General features: G+C 37.1%; 1 protein-coding gene across 1 annotated transcript in view; it reads left to right on the top strand.

Moving 5' to 3' along the window:
• DNAH7 (dynein axonemal heavy chain 7) overlaps window positions 1-22,936 on the top strand; it is a 235,411-nt gene that overhangs the window by 92,985 nt on the left and 119,490 nt on the right. Inside the window, exons 25-30 of the mRNA XM_046658055.1 lie at window positions 576-744; window positions 2,943-3,045; window positions 3,166-3,293; window positions 13,867-14,079; window positions 16,615-16,713; window positions 21,073-21,321. Coding sequence (XP_046514011.1) covers window positions 576-744; window positions 2,943-3,045; window positions 3,166-3,293; window positions 13,867-14,079; window positions 16,615-16,713; window positions 21,073-21,321 — 961 coding nt within the window. The remainder of the gene's footprint in view (window positions 1-575; window positions 745-2,942; window positions 3,046-3,165; window positions 3,294-13,866; window positions 14,080-16,614; window positions 16,714-21,072; window positions 21,322-22,936) is intronic.

Here is a 22,936-nt window from a genome sequence, read left to right as displayed (position 1 = left end):
AGGCAGCCTTTGATGGCTTCTAGGTTTATATAGGTAAATCCATTCCAGCTCCTCACCTTGCTCCGTTCTAAGTTCTAAGTTATTTTCTGTTTCTCTGTGGCCATAAATACACTCATGTTTATATGCAGATCCAAAACAATATGCACCTCTACACTGTAGCGCCTAATTACTTTACCAGCTTTCCATCTCCTCTTCATTGGTGATTTGCTTTTCATTTTTTCAAAAATGCCATCTATTTCAAAAGTTATTTGTTTTCTTTTCTGTAGCATGTCCATATGCTTGCAGTAGGGGATTGGGTGGTTCAGGATCAGCTGAATTCTCCATGGTGACCAGAAGTCAGCATTGAGTTTCAAAAGTGAATTTGTTCTGATTTTGTCATATATATAGCTTTACAGAAGTAAAATATCGGAACAGACAAAGTAATGCACAGTCAAAAATGTTCAGAGGTTAGTGGGAAGAAATTATTGAAGAGAAAGTGGAAAATTTGGCTCTCAGGTTAAACTTTTCCTCTTTTCAGAATGTATATGAAAAAAATCACATTATTGTATGAAGATTGTTTTTTTCTCATGTTTCAGAACCCTGTTTGGAGCCCTTCACCTGCACCTTGGAGGAGCCCCTGAGGGGCCAGCGGGCACTGGAAAGACTGAAACTACCAAAGATTTAGCAAAAGCTGTAGCCAAACAATGTGTTGTTTTCAACTGCTCAGATGGGTTGGATTACCTGGCTTTAGGAAAATTCTTTAAGGTTTGAATTGACTCCTCATTTCTTTGCAATATGATAACTGCTCAGAGAGGAAGGTTATGATGAAACATAATTTAATGCAAGTAAAAGACACTGTATTTTAAGTAAAGTTAAAATTAATGTACTGTCTCAGTAATTCTCAAGAGAAGCAGGGTTGCATCAAAAGCTTGTTTGAGAGCGAGCTCTGCCTCCCCCTCCGTTCCTGCTGTGATGGGCCCGGATCACTGATGAGAGGGAGTCATGTCCCTGCAGTGCACTGTGGCAGCTAAAAGTTTGAGAACCGCGACATCGTGTAAAGGTTGTGGGACTCTCAGCCTTCTTTAACCTGTACATCTTGTGATTAACAAGCCATGATTCAGTAATTTACTTTTATAGACACATTCTAGTTAAACTTTTTTGGTGAACTTGAAGCCCTTGTTTTGTTTTTCTTTTATTCTGAGTCAAATTCCCACTTTTATGAGTTTGTAAGATGGCAAAAGGAGGAATTAAAGATGTGAAGTCTGTTTATAAACCTGCGGACAGCTGGTCATTTTAGCACTTTGTTGCTACAGCCTGTTATTCCTTAAAATGTGAGGTGGTACGCTTGCACAAAAACTTATCCATTTGGGATTATGGGTTCTATTTATTTATTTGTTTGTTTTATTTCTATTTTTCTGTAATTTTCAAAGTAAATTTTAAAGATTCTGTAATCCTGGCTTTTCCAAAACTTCTCCAGAAGAAGTTAACATTTTGAAAAATAACCAAACTAACAAAAAAGAGCATACCAATCCTGCCTCATCCAGTGAACCGTTTCCGGCTTAACTGTGGCCTGGTAATTTTATAACAGATTTAGGATATAAAAAAAGTCTACATTTGTGATGCTGGAACAAGTAGAATGAGTCAAAAAAAGAAAGTAAAAATTATCATAAATAAAAATCAAGAAAGCATTTGAATGACCAACTGCTATTTTAATCATGTTCTTAATGATTATTGGTGTAATGATTATTTAAGGAAGAAATAGCAAATCTAAAAGATCCAAGAGTAGTTTGAATAGGTATTATATTCCTAAATGTTTAAAGAAAAGTCTGGTATGTATTACTCAATTTTGGAATCCATATAATGATATTCCTAATTCTTTCATATAGATGCATACACTTATAGTATTAAATTTGCTTATTGATAAGTGTTTATTGATTATATAGACACTCTGTGTTAGGACTATGCTGAATAATGGGGTACAAAAGAAAAAGACATGGGTCTTACTGTAAAGAACCTCACAGTCCGTGTAACTGAATATGTGACTTCATAAGCATTCTGTTCTCTGTGATTTCTAATCCTTTTATTATATGAGGTATTAGAGATCCGGGTCATAGATAGAGTCTTCTCTAAATAATAAAAATATACTGTTCTTTGACTTGCATGGAGTTGTTGTTTAACGCAGTGTGGTTTGGTAGATGGAGCTGTGTGCAAGTCCGAGGTCAGCCACCATTAGCTGTGTGGCTTTGTACCAATCACTGAACATCTTGTATGACATAGCTTTAGTTTCCTTGCACAAAAGATGTGCACAAAGAGCCGTGCATCACGCCTGGCACACACCAGGCACTCAGTGAAACACACATATGTACATATGCTATCTGTAGAATATGCATTCAATAAATATTTGTTGAATTAATTTTTTAAAAAAGTAAATTTGGACTGAGCTATTCCAGCCTGCTTTTCTAGCTCTTCCTTATGAGCAAATGGCACATATTTGTGAGGTAGCTGTGAGTTAGGATTGCAGACTAGGGCTTCAAACTATGTTTATTGGCTACTAAGGTGCTTAGATTACAAAGTAGTCTCACCGGCAACAGGAGTCATCTTATTTAGAAGATTATTACAATCCCTTCTATGGAGTCCATATGGAAAAAGCAAATAAAACTAACTTGTAATTAAAAAGTAAGAAAAGCTTTGAAATTACAGGTATACATCTAAATGCCAAAAATATACTGAAAGTAAAAAAGATATGTATCAATTGGAAAATTTTCCAATTGATGAAACTCTTTGTTCGTGCAGAATAGTGAATTCGTAATAAAAAAAAAATAAGCCATCTTTAAAGATAAAGGTGAATAAGCAATATCCTTGATAGGATATTAAATCCTTGAAAAGATGAGGTGAAAATGCAACATCTCAATGCAACGTTCAGTCAGATAAAATTGAAAAATTTCATTACTCTTTTCTCCCAGGGACTGTTATCTTGTGGTGCCTGGGCATGCTTTGATGAGTTTAACAGAATTGATTTGGAAGTACTGTCTGTGGTCGCTCAACAAATTCTTACTATCCAAAGAGGTAATGGACTGGTTTGCCTTTGCTTTATGTCAAAACAGTGGAAATCCGGCAGGTAATGAATGGCACAAGTCACATTTATATGTGGAATTGCTGAGTCGTTTCATTCTTGATTACCCACAGGTATTAATGCAGGTTCTGATATGTTAGTGTTTGAAGGAACGGAACTAAAACTTGACCCCACGTGCGCTGTCTTTATTACCATGAACCCTGGATATGCTGGGCGATCAGAACTGCCGGATAATCTGAAGGTACAGAGGGGCAATTATCTAGTTCCTTTCTGTAATTTACAAAGTCAATATGTAAAAAGAAAGCACAAGCCACCCTTGAATTTTATGCAAAATATTTGCTTTCGGATGTTATATTTTAGAGAACTGTTTTAGAAAATATTTTTTAAAGCTTTGAATACCTCTAAAAAGTAAACATATGGGGCCAGCCCGGTGGCACAGTGGTTAAGTTCGCATGTTCTGCTTTGGCGGCCCGGGGTTCGCTGGTTTGGATCCTGGGTGCGGACCTATGCACTGCTTGTCAAGCCATGCTGTGGCAGGCGTCCCACATGTAAAGTAGAGGAAGATGGGCATGGATGTGAGCTCAGGGCCAGTCTTCCTCAGCAAAATAGAGGAGTATTGGAGGCAGATGTTAGCTCAGGGCTAATCTTCCTCAAAACAAAACAAAAATAAGTAAATATATGAACTGGATGCAACTTCCAAAACTTATTTATAAAAAATACTAGTTATTACAGAAAATTAGAAAAATAGGAAATACTGAGAAAGGTACTTATTCTACTGCTTACTGTGTTGTATCCTTCAATTTTAAATGCCTTTTAAAATGCCAGTTTTAAATGCTGATATCAGACAATTACGTATACTGAGTGATTTTTTCAAGTTAATATTATAACATGAGCATTTTCCTGTGTTTATAAATATTATTCAAACTGTAAATAAATTTACTGAGCTGTGTCTTACTGTTGGACATTTAGGTTGCTTTTAGTTTTCTTTCATTATAGAAAATATTACAGGGCCTGGCCCCATGGCTGAGTGGTTAAAGTTCTGCGTGCTCCACTTCAGCAGCCCAGGTTTGTGGGTTCAGAGCCCAGGCGGGGACCTACTCCACTTGCCACCCATGCTGTAGCGGCATCTCACATAGAAAAAAATAGAGGAAAATTGGCACAGATGTTAGCTCAGGGCTAATCTTCCTCAAGCAAAAAAAGAGGAGGATTGGCAACAGCTGTTAGCTCAGGGCAAATCTTCCTCAGGAAAAAAAATTACAATGGGCAATTTATACTTAAGTCTTTTCTCTGTTTTAAAATATTTCCTTAGGTAGAGTCATAGGACCAAGACCTGAGTTGCTAAATTGCCTTCTGGCAGAGGTTGAAACAATTTACATCCCACATCAATTCTTAATTTACATTAATACCCAGCACTGATATTTTTTAGTAAAAAGAACAAAATACTTTGCTAATTGAATAGATTAGAATCTTCACTTAAAACAGAAAGAAGTTCTTTGATTATTGGTGAAAGCTGACGTTTTCCCCATATCTTTGTTGGGCATTTTCCATGCTTTTCCTGTGGATTACGTATCTATGGCCAGCACCTAGAGCACAGGGTGAAGAATAGCGCAGTGGGAGTTGTGCATCCAAAACCAAGTCTTCTGGCTTAAGTCCTACTTTCCTTCCACTGTTCACATTTGGTTCAACTAATTGCTGCCAAGTATTTTTGTATTTCCGTTCCATGCACTTTTATATGTTAATGAGTTGTTTTAGTCCTTTGCCTTGGTGGAGGAAGGTATGATTAAAAAATAAAAACTGGTAAATCCTCTTTTATCTGAGAAGCATTTTGCGACTTTTCATTGTGATTTCTGTTTAGAATTGCTTTTTTATTCACTCATGTTTTTCTTTTATTCAGTAAGATCAATGTGAATACATAAGTGTTTGTCAAGAGAAAAATCTGTGAGTAGCTAGTCCTAAAAAGCTGGGACCGTTGTTGATTGAGTCTGTTAATGCCCTGTGCAGACTTTTCCACGGTTTTGTTTACTGTGCGTGTTGCACCAGTGTCAAAATATTCACCTTGTGGTTCTTGGGGAAATGTATTTTCCTTCTCCTTTAGGCCAAAAGCTGCTCTCAAACTTTGGTAGCTTTTTGTTGTTGTTCCTCCTATTGTGCAGTCTTTTTGGTTAGAGCTGCTACAGAACATCTGTTTGCAAGTATATATGGAAATACCTAACAATTTTGGAAAAATGTCGTAGTCTGAAATGAAAGAGATATGTATTCTCAAATAGAAAAAAAAGACTGCTGAGGCCCAGGAGTGTTGTTACCAGTTTTCAGAGTCCACCTTGAGGCTTCCCTCTTCTTCGCCCAGCGATTATGCCAGTCACCAAAACCAGGAATCCTGTGTCACAAAAGTCTCGTAATGCCTGCTGCTCCTGTCCAGTCCCGCTGCCGTGCCTCGCTTCCTGCCCTCTTCAGTCTTCTCTTGCATGTCTTATTGCAACAGCTCTCTTTATTTATTTATTTATTTTATTTTTAAAATTTTTTTTTATTGAGTTATTGATAGGTTACAATCTTGTGAAATTTCAATTGTACATTAATGTTTGTCGGTCATGTTGTAGGGGCACCACTTCACCCTTTGTGCCCACCCCCCACCCACCTTTCCCCTGGTATCCACTAAACTGTTCTTAGTCCATAATTTTAAATTCCTCATATGAGTGGAGTCATACACAGATTATCCTTCTCTTGCTGGCTTATTTCACTTAACATAATTCTCTCAAGGTCCATCCATGTTATTGCAAATGGAATGATTTTATTCTGTTTTGCAGCTGAGTAGTATTCCATTGTATATATGTACCACATCTTCTTTATCCATTCCTCTGTTGATGGGCACTTAGGTTGCTTCCACGTCTTGGCTATTGTAAACAGTGCTGCAATAAACATTGGGGTGCACAGGACTTTTGGGATTGCTGACTTCAGGCTCTTTGGATAAATACCCAGTAGTGGGATGGCTGGATCGTATGGTAGTTCTATTTTTAGTTTTTTGAGGAATCTCCATACTGTTTTCCATAGTGGCTGCACCAGTTTGCATTCCCACCAGCAGTGTATGAGGGTTCCTTTTTCTCCGCAACCTCTCCAACATTTGTTGCTGTTAGTTTTAGATATTTTTGTCATTCTAATGGGTGTAAGGTGATATCTTAGTGTACTTTTGATTTGCATTTCCCTGATGATCAGCGATGATGAGCATCTTTTCATGTGCCTATTGGCCATCAGTATATCTTCTTTGGAGAAATGTCTGTTCATGTCTCCAGCCCATTTTTTGATTGGGTTGTTTGATGTTTTGTTGTTGAGTTGTGAGAGTTCTTTATATATTATGGATATTAAGCCTTTGTCAGATATATGACTTGCAAATATTTTTTCCCAGTTAGTGGGTTGTTTTTTTTTTCAATCCTGCTTTCATTTGCCTTGAAGAAGCTCTTTAATCTGGTGAAGTCCCATTTGTTTATTCTTTCTATTGTTTCCCTTCTCTGAGAAGGCATGGTGTCCGAAAAGATCCTTTTAATACTGACGTCAAAGAGTGTACTGCCTACATTTTCTTCCAGAAGGCTTATGGTTTCAGGTCTCACCTTTAGGTCTTTAATCCATTTTGAGTTTATTTTGGTGAATGGTGAAAAAGAATGGTGAATTTTCATTCTTTTACATGTGGCTTTCCAGTTTTCCCAGCACCATTTGTTGAAGAGACTTTCTTTTCTCCATTGTATGCCCTCAGCTCCTTTGTCAAAGATAAGCTGTCCATAGATGTGTGGTTTTATTTCTGGGCTTTCAATTCTGTTCCATTGATCTGTGCACCTGTTTTTGTACCAGTACCATGCTGTTTTCATTACTGTAGCTTTGTAGTATCTTTTGAAGTCAGGGATTGTGATGCCTCCCATTTTGTTCTTTTTTCTCAGGATTGCTTTAGAAATTCGGGGTCTTTTGTTGCCCCATATGAATTTTAGGATTCTTTGTTCTAATTCTGTAAAGAATGTCATTGGGATTCTGATTGGGATGGCGTTGAATCTGTAGATTGCTTTAGGTAGAATGGACATTTTAACTATGTTTATTCTTCCAATCCATGTGCATGGAATGTCTTTCCATCTCCTTATGTCGTCATCCAATTCTCTCAGAAAGGCCTTGTAATTTTCATTCTATAGGTCCTTCACTTCCTTAGTTAAGTTTACCCCAAGGTATTTTATTCTTTTTGTTGCGATTGTGAATGGTATTGTGTTCTTGAGTTCTTTTTCTGTTCATTACTGGAGTATAGCAATGCTACTGATCTATGCAAATTGATTTTATACCCTGCAACTTTGCTGTAGTTGTTGATTACTTCTAACAATTTTCCAATGGATTCTTTGGGGTTTTCTATATATAAGATCATGTCGTCCGCAAACAGCGAGAGTTTCACTTCTTCCCTCCCTATTTGGATTCCTTTTATTCCTTTTTCTTGCCTGATTGCTCTGGCCAGGACCTCCAGTACTATGTTAAATAAGAGTGGTGATAGAGGGCATCCTTGTCTCGTTCCTGTTTTCAGGGGGATGGGGTTCAGTTTTTGCCCATTGAGTATGATGTTGGCTATGGGTTTGTCGTATATGGCCTTTATTATGTTGAGGTAGTTTCCTTCTATGCCCATTTTGTTCAGAGTTTTTATCATAAATGGCTGTTGGATCTTGTCAAATGCCTTCTCTGCATCTATTGAGATGATCATGTAGTTTTTATTCCTTAGTTTGTTGATGTGGTGTATCACGTTGATTGATTTGCAGATGTTGAACCATCCCTGTGTCCCCGGTATGAATCCCACCTGATCCTGATGTATGATTCTTTTGATGAATTGCTGAATTCTGGTTGCCAAAATTTTGTTTAGAATTTTTGCATCTATGTTCATCAGTGATATTGGCCTGTAGTTCTCTTTTTTCATGGTGTCCTTGTCAGGTTTTGGTATCAGTGTGATGTTGGCCTCATAGAATGTGTTAGGAAGTGTTCCATCTTCCCTAATTTTTTGGAATAGCTTGAAAAGGGTAGGTATTAAATCCTCTCTGAAAGTTTGGTAGAATTCCCCAGGAAAGCCATCTGGTCCTGGGGTTTTATTCTTTGGGATGTTGTTGATTGCTGTTTCAATCTCTTTCCTTGTGATTGGTCTGTTCAAATTGTCTGCCTCTTCTTGAGTGAGCTTTGGGAGATTGTAGGAGTCCAAGAATTTATCCATTTCCTCTAGGTTATCCATTCTGTTGGCATATAATTTTTTGTAGTATTCTCTTATAATCTGTTGTATTTCTGCAGAGTCTGTTGTTATTTCTCCTCGCTCATTTCTGATTTTGTTTATTTGAGCTTTCTCCCTTTTTTTCTTTGTAGGTCTGGCTAGTGGTTTGTCAATTTTATTTATCTTCTCAAAAAACCAGCTCTTTGTCTCATTGATCCTTTCTACTGCCTTTTTCATTTCAATAGTATTTATTTCTGCTCTGATTTTTATTATTTCTCTCCTTCTGCTGACTTTGGGCTTCATTTGTTCTTTTTTCTCTAGTTCAGTTAGGTGTGCTTTAAGGTTGCTTATTTGGGATTTTTCTTGTTTGTTAAGATGTGCCTGTATTGCGATGAATTTTCCTCTTAATACAGCTTTTGCTGTATCCCATATGAGTTGGTATGCCATGCTATCATTTTCATTTGTTTCCAGGTATTTTTTTATTTCTTCAATGATCCATTGCTTGTTCAGTAGTGTGTTGTTTAGTCTCCACATCTTTGTGCCTTTCTCAGCTTTTTTCTTGTAATTAATTTCTAGCCTTATAGCACTATGATCTGAGAAGATGCTTGTTATTATTTCAATTTTTTTAAATTTGTAGAGGCTTGCCTTGTTTCCCAACATATGGTCTATCCTAGAGAATGTTCCATGTGCACTTGAGAAGAATGTGTATTCAGCTCTTTCAGGGTGAAGTGATCTATATATGACTATTAAGTCCAATTGTTTTAGTTTTTCATTCAGCTCCACTATTTCCTTGTTGATTTTCTGTCTGGATGATCTGTCCATTGATGTGAGTGGGGTGTTGAGGTCCCCTACTATTATTGTATTGTTTTTAACATCTTCCTTTAGGTCTGTTAATAGTTGCTTTATGAATCTTGGTGCTCCTGTGTTGGGTGCATAGATATTTATAAGCGTTATTTCTTCTTGATGAAGTGTCCCTTTGATCATTATATATTGTCCCTCTGTGTCTCTCTTTACCTGTCTTATTTTGAAATCCACTTGGTCTGATATGAGCATTGCAACACCTGCCTTTTTTTCCTTGCTATTTGCTTGAAGTATTGTCCTCCACCCCTTCACCCTGAGTCTGTGTTTGTCCTTGGGGCTGAGGTGTGTTTCCTGGAGGCAACAAATTGTTGGATTGTGTTCTTTAATCCATTTTGCCACTCTGTGTCTTTTTATTGGAGAGTTCAATCCATTCACATTGAGAGTGATTATTGATGCCTGTGGACTTAATGCTATCAATCTGTTGCTCATTATCTTGTTTTCCTGTGTTTCTTTTCCTGTGTGCTTTAGACTACCCATTTAATACTGCAATTTCTTATGCTGGGTTACTTAGATTTTTCCTTATTTATGATTTGTGACTCTGTTCTGTACTTTATTTTAGTGTCTACCTTGAAGTTTGTATTTAGAATCTCGTGTATAATATAGTCTATTCTCTGGTGGTCTCTTACCTACTTGACCAATACTGATTTAGACCCTTTGCTCTTCCCCTCCTAAATAATTATTTTCATTTTTTATTCCAACTCGTCTTATTCATTTGTAGTTAGAGTGCTAAGATCGTCCTTGTTTTGGTAGTTTCCCTACCTTTACCCTAATGCTATAGTTGAATATTTGCTATCCTGTTCTGGTTCTATCCATCGGTCTCCCTAGTCTGTGGATTGTGTCCCCTTTCTCCCTTTTTTCTTTTTTCAAGTATGAGAGCCTTCTTGAGGATTTCTTGTAATGGAGGGCTTTTAGTTACAAATTCCCTTAACTTTTGTTTGTCTGGAAAAGATTTAATTTCTCCCTCATATCTGAAGGAAATTCTTGCTGGATAGAGTATTCTTTGCTGAAGGTTTTTATCCTTTAAAGCTTTGAATATATCACTCCATTCTCTCCTAGCTTGTAGGGTTTCTGTAGAGAAATCCGCTGACAGTCTGATAGGGGCTCCTTTATAGGTTATTCTCTTTTTTTCCCTTACTTCCCTGAGTATTCTCTCCTTATCATTCCTATTTGCCAACTTTACTATTATGTGCCTTGCGGTGGGTCTTTTTACATTGACAAATCTAGGAGATCTAAGACCCTCCTCTACACACATTTCTCTGTTGATCCCTAGATTTGGGAAGTTCTCTTCAATAATTTTGTTAAGCACACTTTCTGCTCCATTTTCCTTTTCCATATTCTCGGAAATTCCTATGATCCTTATGTTCTTACTCCTCACTGAATCCATTATCTCTCGGAGATTTTCCTCATTTTTTTTAACTCTTAGTTCTCTTTCTTCCTCTGTCTGGCGCCATTCAGCCTGTCTGTCCTCGATTATGCTAATTTGCTCCTCTATGTTGTTTACACGGGCATTCAGGGAATCGGTATTCTGTTTTATCTGGTCCATTGTGTTTTTCATCTCAAGTATTTCTGTTTGATTCTTCTTTATGATTTCAATCTCTTTTGTGAAGTAACTCCAGAACTCGGCTTGTTTCTCTATCTTTCTCTCTACCTCATTGAGTTTTTTGATTATAGCTGCTCTGAATTCATTATCACTTAGTTTACCTAATTCCAAGTCCTCAGGACTTAATTCTGTGTTTTTATTGTTTTCCTTCTGGTCTGGGGCTTTTATAAATTGCTGGATGGTAGAGGAGTGTTTTTTTCTCATGGTGGTAGAATTCAGTTGCAGTTACAGCCTGTCGCCACTAGATGGGGGGTCAAGAGCGGCATGTTAGCTCTCCGCCTTGGGGCAAGATGGCTGCGCCCACTGGCTTCGCTGGGGGGGGAGGGTCTGTTACTCACACGTGCTGGTCTGGGTTCAGATCAGTTCTGTTCTCTGGTCTCCCAAGGCCCTTGATTTATGGGGTCCCTGCGGACGGAAGCTTTCCCCCCGTCAGCGGGTCTCCACTGAACCAGGGCAGGAGTCCTGGATGATCCCCCGGTCATGCGGCCCCTCCCCCGCTCCTTCCCAACCCACGCCGCAGCCATCGCAGACTCTAGGGGAGGGAGCCATGTTCTCTCCTACCATTCCAGCGCCTCTGAAGGTGTAAAGCAAGGTTATGATCTCTGCCTTCTTGGTATTGTAGGTCTCTAACGAGCTGGCATTATTTTTGTTCTCTGAAATTCAGTTCTTCCAATCTTTTGTTATATTTTGAAGGGGAGAGAATCCTGGGTCAGCTCACCCCGCCATTTTGCTCCGCCCCCTCCTGCAACAGCTCTCTTACAGCTGACTCTTTCCATCCTGCTCATGCCCGTGGGTTCTCGGGACTCCTTTGTTAGGTCTCTCCACCTGAACTCCTGACACTTGGGTGATGGATTCTGTTCCTCCAGTTGTCACTCCCTCCTCTCTGCCTGAGTCTCTGGTGGCTGACTCCACGGAGACTTCACTGTTGGAGAGCTCTCACTTTGCCAGGGGCTATTTTGGGTAGGTCTTAAAATGACTGTCTTGGCTCTCTCTTTTCCTCATCATGTACATCTCTTGCATCCTTTGTCCCAGCAAGCTCTGGGAGTGAAGGCCACGTTGATCCTGCTGCCCCAGGCCACTTTTTCTTTCCCAGACATCAGACAGGTACCAATCCATATCTCCCCAAATATGCGGATGCCCATCAAGCTCTCACTGAACTTGGGGGCGATGAGTGGGGGGTTGCGGGAACTCATAATGGAAATCTTTGCACAAATCCTCCTGCCTTCCTTACTCTCTGAAATATTTTGTGATCTACAAGTAAGTGAGAAGGTTCAAGAATTGTGTACATTTCCTTTGTAAATTTTGCATATTTGGCAGATCGTAGGGACTTTGATAAGTGATGTGTATTGTTTGGTGCAGAAAGAGTCCCATTTTGACATCCTGTACATCTAGATAATATCTGCATAGTAGAACAATTTCTTAAACACATCTCCACTTTAGAGAAGCTGTATTTTATATTGAAACTATTCTGAAAAATCAATACTCATTAATTGTTTCAGAATAGTTAAGTATTAGAAGCCATGGTGATTATGGAATAGTTTAGACCTAAAAAATATTTTGATCAGGATGCTTTTCTCTGTGATAAATAAGAGTCAACGTTAAATTTTTGATGGAGGACTCCTATTAAATGGAACACCGTGATAACCTCTTGAAACTTCTTTACCTTGCTCTAGTTTTTCTTCTCCTGGCCACTGATATGTCTGTTCCATGGTATTACCCCCATATTGCTAATAGAGCCAAGAGAATGTGAATAGGATCGTCAGAAGGAAACCTACACACACAGAACTGCATGTTGACCCCAAACTAGTAGCAATTTGCACTATTGTGGAAAGACTGTATCACCCTAACCTAGCCATTGGCCGACTGACTGATTTGTTAATTCATTAATTCTTTCTTTTATTCATTAAAAAAAAAGTTGCTGAGAGCCTACCCTTTAAAAGTGGCACCATCTGTATAGTAATTCTCTTGCATTCTTTTTCCCTCAAGTATGCAGTGGTTAGAACACTTGCTTAAGCTTCTCTCTTCCACATTTTTGCTCAAGCTATATATTTGTAACATTTTATTCCTTTCTTTAATGGTAACCTTATTGATAAAATAGCAGTACTAAGGCCTCTAGATGATAATTAACGTAAGACATTTGAAGGTCGTACTTGATGCAAATCTTTTATTTGTTCTCAACTTGGAAGAGTCATAACAGATCACTTAAGCAAGATGTTCTTAGTTTCTGTCTGCCTTGTGTTTTTGGTAATTCCCAGAAGGTATTTATAAACTACCTGAATATAATTATCATTCACTACGATTGTCATTCACTGTCTGAATACAATTGTCATTTTTCTAGAATATTGTTGTTTTCTCTCTTTAGTACAATACTGTCATGTTTTAATACATGAGCTATTGAAATACATCCTGAAACAACATTCTAACTTAAATTTTCTTATTTATTCTTTTAAAATCTATTCAGTTTTCTATTTACTTACCATCACATGACACTTATTTATCCCACAATATTTAAAATACTATGAGAAAAAAAATCTTTACAATCTGGAAAATTAATTTATCTCCATTAATCTATTATCCAAGTCTTATTTCCAATTTTTTCCTTTTATTTTGCTTGGTGAAAGACTGACATTGTGCCTGCAGACTCCAAAAGGTTAAGCCTTGTTATTAGGGATTACCTGATTAATCCAAGTCAGATGATTAATTAGATCCCTAGAGAGCCTCCCTTGAAGCCCAGTCTCCCAACACCAGGCGCTTTCTCACCCGTCTAGATGAGAAGCCCAGCTTCTGGACAGCCCAGCAGAGTCTGATGCTTTTTTCCTATAACATGTCGCTTCCCAAGAAGAATAGAACATAACTGACACTAAACACTTATATGAATTAATAATTTACCAAAGATCTAAGTATGATAGAGATGTGAAAGTGTTCTTAACACATAATTTAAGGAAAAATATACAAAAAGTTCATTATGTATTTATTATATAACAAGAAACCAATTTTTTAATTGTGTTTTTATCTATATGATTTGGACACTGTAATTTAACATTACTGCAGAAAAGGTATTAAGTTGTAACATGCATGAAATAAAGAGTAGAGTTATCTTTGTGATGGTGTCTTAAAAACACATTTTCTCTGGTCCCATAGGCTCTCTTTCGGACAGTAGCAATGATGGTGCCTGACTATGCCATGATAGCTGAAATAGTCCTGTACTCCTGTGGGTTTGTCACAGCCCGGCCACTGTCAGTGAAAATCGTGGCTACATATCGCTTGTGTTCAGAGCAGCTGTCGTCGCAGCATCACTATGATTATGGAATGCGAGCTGTGAAGTCGGTGCTTACTGCTGCTGGGAATCTGAAGGTAGAGAACTCGTGTTTCTCACTCATAAACTTCCTGTTTGTAAATCTCAGGATCATGTGTCTTCACAGAGTTCCAATAACTGCTTGGTTTCATCAACTGAAAAAAATTCAATTATTGTACTAAAAAACTAATTGATTAGTTTGCACATGTCAAAAAGGAAATTTTATGATTTGTAACTTTACACATATAATTCTTAGTGATTTGAGTTCTGTTCCATAATTTTAAATATATGAAACTGATACTACCAAGGAATAAAATTCTTTGCTGCTGAGAAATATTTTGAAGGCTTCCAGTCTATATGAGCACGTATAGCTTTAAAGGAAATAGTGTACAATTAACAAATATTTACAGAAGTCCCTAAACATTGTCACTTATTATAATTACACAATTGCAGCCAGCTGTAGACTAGCAGTAATAGATTTGCAATATAATGTTTGCATTTTAAAATGGTATAAATCATAACTATGTAGATGACAACCCAAATATTTGAAGACTTGGGTAACTTTTCATTGGAAGTATTTTTGTGGAACCATGAAATATAACTGCATATTAGTTCTTTATGAAAGCAAGCAAGGTAAGATACAGTTAACAGCAAAATGCAAAATGTGACCTTGAAGTTTATAAAATTTTCATGTTCATGATTTGTAGAAGATAAAGATTTTAAAATACATCCTACATGATTAAGAACAATGGCATACATTTTTATCTTCTGTAACAATGTTATCAAGAATTTTGATATATAGTGGTAATATTCTATTTCATATTAGCCTAACATAACTTCAAGTCATCGTGTTTTGCAATAAACAAATGCAACTGGAAGCAACAATTTGTATTAACCTGGCATGTCATGATTGCATTGTGGTCAGATAATGGGAAAGATAATGCATTGTTCTCGTGTATGTCATCACTGACATCTTGACTATTGAATTGAGCTATTAAAGTTATGCAGCAAATGAATCCTGCAAATGAATCCTATCATTCTTTGTCAAAAGCTAATTTAGAATTGTTGAATGTGTTGGCTTGAATATTTTGAAGATTTTTTCTGTTATATCAAGAAACAAGTTAAAAATTTGCTTTAAAATAATAGCCTCTCAAATAACAAAACAGACTCTGATACTTCATAATTTATGTGTAGTTAGATTGAGCCAAAGACAAAGTCCGTACGAGCAGGACAGGCTTTGGCATTGGGAGCTCTGGAGATTCAGAAACAGCTGAACTTGACTGCCAGGCATCACTGACATTGTAAGGTTAAAGCCAGATGAGGAGGAACATGGAATTTACTAGGCAGGGAGATTCTAGAGAAAAAAAAAAAAAGGTTCTGGAAAATTAAATGCATGATAGTAAGAGAAACTTTGGAGTGAGATGTTAAGTAAAGTATTAAAGTTGGGAGAAATATTGCTGAGTTCAGATTGTTGTGAATTATGTGAACCTTATTTTGGGCATGGGCAACAAGTTCAGAGTTCAGTGAGATTTTGGGGGGTATACCACAGGTGTTTCGGGATTTAATATAAGTTTTCTGAAACACCGTCTACTTAAGTGCCTTAGTGCATTAATCAGCCCTCTCCACTCTGTCTGTGGACCAAGCTAACACACACCGGTACTGAGCCCGCAGCCAGCAGGCAGCGCACTGCTCTGCCCTCCCACTTCGGCTTCTGTCGGATGAGCTGTGTTCCGCACCCGGGGTCAGTTTGCTTATTCACGAAACTTTCTGAAGCCAGTTGGACATTTTACTGTTATTATGTTGTTTAATCAGATGTTGAAGAAACTGATGATATATAAACGTGAAAAGAAAAAGGGTTCTGTTTTTATGAAAACTAATTTCTTTGTTTAAGAAAGATTTCATAAAGATGAAATGCTAAAAAATTAACTTTAAATTAGGTATGAATAAGACAAGTATATAAGACTGAAAAAAACCCCTAAAATATTGATAAGGATCCTACACTTAGATTATCTCACAAATATCTTTAAAGAGCATGATCCTCTTTAAAAAACAAAACAAAGCAGAACACAACAAAACTGGACATAGCAGATGATGTGTTATTGATGTCTTTTCTGCAAGAAAAATGGCGCAGAACTCTACACTCAGAGAAAAGTACTTGGCATCAAAATATGGGCAAATGAGTGACTGTTTATGTGTTTTAAATTTAAATGCATCTTTAAAAATGATTACCTGTTTTTAATGGTTATTTTCACTTAACCAGCCCATTGCTGGTCTTGAATGCATAGAATAAGCATGCTCCTACCCCATATATAGGCAATGACGTCTCCAAAACTATATTGGATTCATGGCCAATAGCTTTTTAACCAGGGCACCTGTAGTTGATTCAACCTAGGTTTTTGTTATAAACTAGTAGGAAATTCAGCAAGTATAAATGCAGTTTCTAAAATTAGTAACAATCCAATTAAATGAGATAAACGAGAGCAACAATTTTGCGTGAGTTTCAGTTGCCTCTGGGGCCTGTGCGCTTGTGTGTGTGAACGCACAGGGGTGCAGTTAGCAGATGCAGATTTCATCATGAGTGTATTCTCTTTTAGCTGAAATACCCAAATGAAAATGAAGAAATCTTGCTGCTTAGATCTATTATTGATGTAAATCTGCCAAAATTTTTGTCTCATGATTTACCGCTCTTTGAGGTAAGAACATTTATTATTCCAATGTATCAAAACTCTTATAATAATCTATTTATCAAATGTCCAAGTTTGCAACTCCCTACAAGAAACTTCCACTATAGAAAACAGTGATACGGCACAGAGAAACATGTTTTATTTGAAGTGTGTTTAGTTACCTTTGGATGACTTTCAACAACTTGGGATTTTCAAATAATGCTTTTTTTTTTTTTCACTGCAGGATATAAGCACACCAAAGTTACAAAATATATTTGCTTATAAATTGCGCTAGAATGTAAGCTCCATGAAGGAAAGTAATCTAACACACCGCTGAGTCCCTTGTCAGAATAGGTTCTTGGTAAATGTTCATTAAAATTAATGATTGAAGAAATGAAAAAATAAATAAGCATAATTTCTTTAAAAGAGGGCAATCACTTTTATGAAATTGTTTTTTCAGGCAAATTTAAAATAAGACTCAAGCTTAATAATTTTGTTACATTTTAAAGATTAGGTTATGAGTAATTGAGAAATATTTGAGTGATGGTTATAAAGTTTCCCTCTTATCATTTTTTTCTTGATGTCATTCTTTTCCTTTTCCCCATCTCAACTGGAAGAAATTAGAGTGGGCGGGTTAGATGCTGTGTGGACTTGGGCTGCCTTGGAGACAGGCACTTAGCTTCTAGCATGTGAGGACTGAAGTCTTGAGCCAGCCCCGATGGCCTGGTGGTTAAAGTTCAGTGCGTTCTGGGCGCAGAATCACACCACTCGTCTGTCAGTAGCCATGCTGTGGTGGTGGCTTTTAGAAGAAAGAAGGACTTAGAATTAGAATATACAACTATGTACTGAGGCTTTGGGGAGGAAAAAGAAAAAAGACTGAAGTCGTTATGGCTGTTGTGGGGAGGTGAGAGTGACACTGCCCCTGTAGTGTGGTCGTTGTCAGCTGTCCACGGCAGCCGTGTTTTATCCATCTGAGAGGAGCTTTCCTTACTGCGTAGCTGGCAGAGCAAATATTTTATAAAGCAAATCTACAAGGAAAGGGTTCCAATTTTCTTCCTCAAGTTTTCCCTCAGTTTCTTTGGTACTGGTACACTGTACAGATTTTCCAGGAGTAAATCTATATTCATTTTTGTAAAGTGGAAATATCCTTCACTAGATGTATTCTCTTGCAGTTGTATATTCAGTGAAAATTTATTGATCAGTATTTCACAAATGGAACATAATTGACATTTTCAATTAGGACAATTCCTGGTTGTGAGAGACTGTCCGCACGCTATAGAATATTTGGCATCCTCGTCCCCCACCCCCAGAGTCTGTGGACCTCTCCTGCTGTGAGAACCAGAAGGACACCTCCACGTATTTCCGACTTGCTACTTGGTGGGAGAGCGAAGAGTACTAGTCTTGGTTGAGCTCCACTGAACACCAATAGCTTCTGGAGCTATCTGCTGCTTTCAGGCTTAAGCATTAACAATTCGAACAACCTGAGGAGATGTTTTTGTTTATTTAGCAAACACTATTTGCTTACCATGGGTCAGGAACTATTCTAAGAGCTTTACAAATAGTAATTTATTTAATATTCATAATGGCCCTATGGGGCAAATGCTGTCATTACCCGTGTTGTACAGGTTTTGTCACCGAGGTGCAGAGATGAGAAGTAGCTTGTATTTATGGCTAGTACACAAGGGAGTAGGGCTTCCAGCCCCGCAGTCAAGCTGCAGCATCTTAACCACTCTGCTGAGTTGCCTTTTTCTCTTCTTTGCCCCAAGGAAACTTATTGCTTTGATCAACTGGGATCAATTTCTCCATAAAAGCATTTACAGAGTTAAGTTTAGAGTAAACTAGTAATTCCTAAATTGTAAAGTATAGCTTGAATGTATGCTTTCACGTTAGACACTTCTGAATTTTCACTTCTACCTTCAGAGTAAAAAGAAATAGTCATATTTCTCACATGTTTCTATAACATTTATAAAGTAGCCTTAGCAATTTGTAAAGGTGTTTCTTAGACCTTGCAATGACCTTTATATATTCATATACACTAAATATGGAATTGTAATTCTTTCCAATCATACATTTTATAATTGTATCAGTTTCCTAGAGCTGCCAAAACAAAGTAGCACAGACTAGGTGGCTTAAGACAACAGGAATTTATTCTCTCACGGTTCTTGAGGATAGAAGTCTGAGATCAAGTGTTGGTTCCTTCTGAAGACTCTAGGAAAGAATGCTTCCTCGCTTTTTCTTAGCTTCTGGTGGCTCCTGGCAATCCTTGGCTTTCCTTGGCTTGGCTTGGTGTCCCTCCAATCTCTGACTCCATCATTACATGGCCTTCTTCCCTGTGTGTCTTTGTGTCTGAATCCGCCTCCCATTTCTATTATAAAGATGCCAATCGTTGGATTTAGGGCCCAGGGTGACCTTATCTTAACTAATCTAATTACATCTTCAAAGATCCTATTTCCAAATAAAGTCAATTCTGAGGGTTTAGAGTAGACATGAATTTTTAAGAGACACCAAGCTGATTAAAATACTACACACTACAATGAGTAAAGTACTTTTGAATTAATTTTTATATATGGCATAAGATATGCATCGAAGTTTGTTTTGGCAAATCCAGGTTTTCTAGCGTCATTTGTTGAAGACCATCTTACTCTCTTTTCTCTGCTGAATTACCTTTGTTCCTTTGTTGAGAGTCAGTTGTTCACAAGGCTGTGGTCTATGTCCGGACTCCCTATTCTGCTCCCATGATCTGTTTGTCTATCTTTATACCAAGATGACACTGTTGATATAATAAGCTTTGAAGTCAGATAGTGTTCATTCTCTAACTTTTTAACTTAAAAATATTATGACTAAATATAAAACTATAAAATTTCTAGAAGAAAACAGGAGAAAGCCTTTGTGACTTTGGGTTAAGCAAAATTTTTTTTTTTTTTGAGGAAGATTAGCCCTGAGCTAACTACTGCCAATCCTCCTCTTTTTGCTGAGGAAGACTGGCCCTGAGCTAACATCCGTGCCCATCTTCCTCTACTTTATATGTGGGATGCCTACCACAGCATGGCGTGCCATGTGGTGCCATGTCCGCACCGGGGATCCGAACCAGTGAACCCGAGGCTGCCTAGAAGTGGAATGTGTGAACTTAGCCGCTGCACCATTGGGTCGGCCCCAACAAAATTTCTTAAGTACAACACCGAAAGCACATGCATAAAATAATAAATTGATAAACTGGACTTATCAAAATTAAAAAACATTTGCTCTTTGAAAGACACTGATAGGAGAATGAAAGACAAGCTACAGACTAGGAAAAAATGTTTGGAAATTAGATATATGATGGAGGACTTGTATCTAGAATATTTTAAAAATGGTCAAAACATCATTAAGAAAATAAACCAGTTAAAAATGGGCAGAAGATTTGAACAGGCACTTCACTAAGGAAGATATATATATGACAAATAAGCACATACAAATATGTTAGTCATTGGGAAATACAAATTGAAGCCACAATAAGATACTATTGCACACCTATTAGTATGACTAAAATTAAAAAGATTGATCATACCAAATATCGGATCTCTCATACACTGCTGGGGTGAATGTAAAATAGTACAACCACTTTAGAAAACAGGCAGTTTCTTAAAATGTTAAATGCACACCCGCCATATCATCTAGCATTCTGCTCCTGGATATTTACCCAAGACAGACGAAAGTGCTTCTCTGTACAAAGACTTATACACAAAAGTTCATAGCAGCTTTAATTGTAATAGCCAAAAACTGGAAACAACGAAAATGTCCACCATGGATTTAAAACCTGTGGCACTTCAATACAGTGGAATACTACTCAGCAATGAAAGGAATGAACTGTTACACATGCGGTGACATGTGTGAATCTTCAAATCTTTATACTGAGTGAAAGAAGCCAGACCAACAAAAGTAGGACACATATGTGTAATTTCATCTATGTTAAATTCTAGCTAATGCAAATAAAAATAGCAACTGAAAGTGAATCAGTGGTCTCCTGGGGATAGAGGTGGGAGGTGATAAGGAGAGATGGGAAGGAGGTTTACAAAAGGTCACAAGATATGTTGATTATCTTGATTGAGGTAATGGTTTCACTTATCAAATTAAACACTTTAAATATATGCAGTTTATTGTATGTCAATCATACCTTTGTAAAGGTGTTAAAAATACAATTGAACTATTATTATTTAATGGCTCTATTTCTATCAGTATTAAATATGAAGATGAGAGAAATTTTATTATGTTTATGTGTGTGTGTATATATATGTGTGTATGTGTGTGTGTATATATGTATGTATGTGTATGTAGACATATAGATAGATAGAAAGAGAGAGAGAGAATTTATAGATATATAATGTAAATCCCCAAACCATTTATCATCAGGGAATTACTTCAGATTTGTTTCCTGGGGTGAAATTACCCAAACCAGATTACAATGATTTGCTGGCAGCTATCAAAGATAACTGTGACTCCATGAATTTGCAAATGACCAGATTCTTTTCTGAGAAGATTCTTCAAATATATGAAATGATGATTGTGCGTCATGGTTTTATGATTGTTGGAGAACCGTTTGGAGGAAAAACCAGCGCATATCGTGTCTTAGCCGGAGCACTAAATGATATATGTGAAAAGGTAACTGTGCTATTAGTGCATTAATTTATTCATAATCAGCTTTGTACAAGATAGAATGTATGCTCATTTTAAAAGAGATTTTAATGCAGCAATTTAAAATCATGAAGAAAATGAGTCAAAGAGAAAATGAAATTAGAAAAGTATTGTGAAGCAAGTAGAAAGTTCACCATATAAAGGATATGTCACAGATTCTCAACCTTTTATTTCTTCTTTTTAAAATTTTAATTATAAAGGTAACGTTCACTGTAGAAAAATGTCTGAAAACACAAAAAAACCTGATGGTTTTCTTTTTATACTTTTAGGAGAGTATTTTTTATTTTCTGGGTAGTTAGATTTGTGATGCAAAGTTCTGTTACTTGGCTGCTAGTGGTGTTGCATTGAAATGTATGTGTTTGTATTATATAATACATGTATGTTTATTTATATATAATAAATAATGGCAGTGATATTATTCAAAATTTCTGTCCTACACATCATAGTTTGATCTACTTCTTATGCTAAAGGAATGGGACTGTTTTAAATTCTGCAACTAATATTACGTTTTTGTCTACTTCTTGTATTTCAAATAGTTTTTGCTTCATATATTTCAATGTTTGTAACTTCTATGCAATTTGTAATGTCTTCATTGTGGAGTTCCCCCTTCAACCAATAGAAAATTATGTCCTTGTACTGTTATTTGCCTTGGCTCCCCTGTGTCTAACTTCAGTATTGCAACCCCTGCTTTCTCCTTGCATATGTGTTTGCCCATGGGTTTAATTGTAACTCTGGATATGACTGTGATTTACTTTTCATAGAGAATAAATGGCTTGACTTTTATTTTCTCCAGTTTGATGGTCTTTATCTTTTCCTAGGGAAATTTAAATTCATTTATGTTTATTGTTATACAAGCTGATAGGCTGTTTATTCTGTTACTTATGCTTTTATACTTCCATGCTATTTCCTTTCTTCCCCTCCCTTCCCTTCCTTTTACCCTTCCTGCCTTCCTACCATCCTGCCTGTGTTTTCTTGAGTTTTTTTGTTTGTGTTTTTCCTGTTTTCTTGTTTGTTATATGGACTAATTGTTTTTGCTATAAAAAAATAAACAAGTCTCTAAAAGAGCCAGACGTGTGCCACCCAAAGATTAAAGAAGATGAAGGTATGAGCATGTATTCTGGTCCGATTATAAAGCCCAAAATGGTTCATTACCAGGAAATTCTGAGAGCAACATTGTGGTGATTTAAAAGGGACAGGCCTCCATAGCCACTGCATGCAATCTACAGCTTCACACTAGCCTTGATGCATTTGGGACAAAAACCTTGCTTTGGTGACAGCAACGTCATCGTGCCTAAGAAGATGATACAGCTTTCCCCAGCTTCTGAATTTAGGATGACACATTGTTACCCCCTTCCAGGGCACAAGAAAGCAAAGACCTGAGCTAGAGCTTGTTTTACTGGTTAATATCATCACTCCCACATCTTTTCTTCAGTGTGGTAGTTTGTGTCCTAAGCTCCAGGGTGACAAGTAGAAGGCAGTGTTGGGAAGAGTTGAACTTGTTACGTTGTTGTATATAAAAAAGAAATGACTATGAATAGGTATAGCACAGGGGATTTTTAGGGCAGTGGATCTGTTCTGTATG

Source organism: Equus quagga, chromosome 4 (assembly GCF_021613505.1).
Source record: "Equus quagga isolate Etosha38 chromosome 4, UCLA_HA_Equagga_1.0, whole genome shotgun sequence".
Lineage (NCBI taxonomy): Eukaryota > Metazoa > Chordata > Mammalia > Perissodactyla > Equidae > Equus > Equus quagga.
Note: the sequence above shows the minus strand (reverse complement) of the source record. Positions and strands in the feature narration are given on the sequence as shown.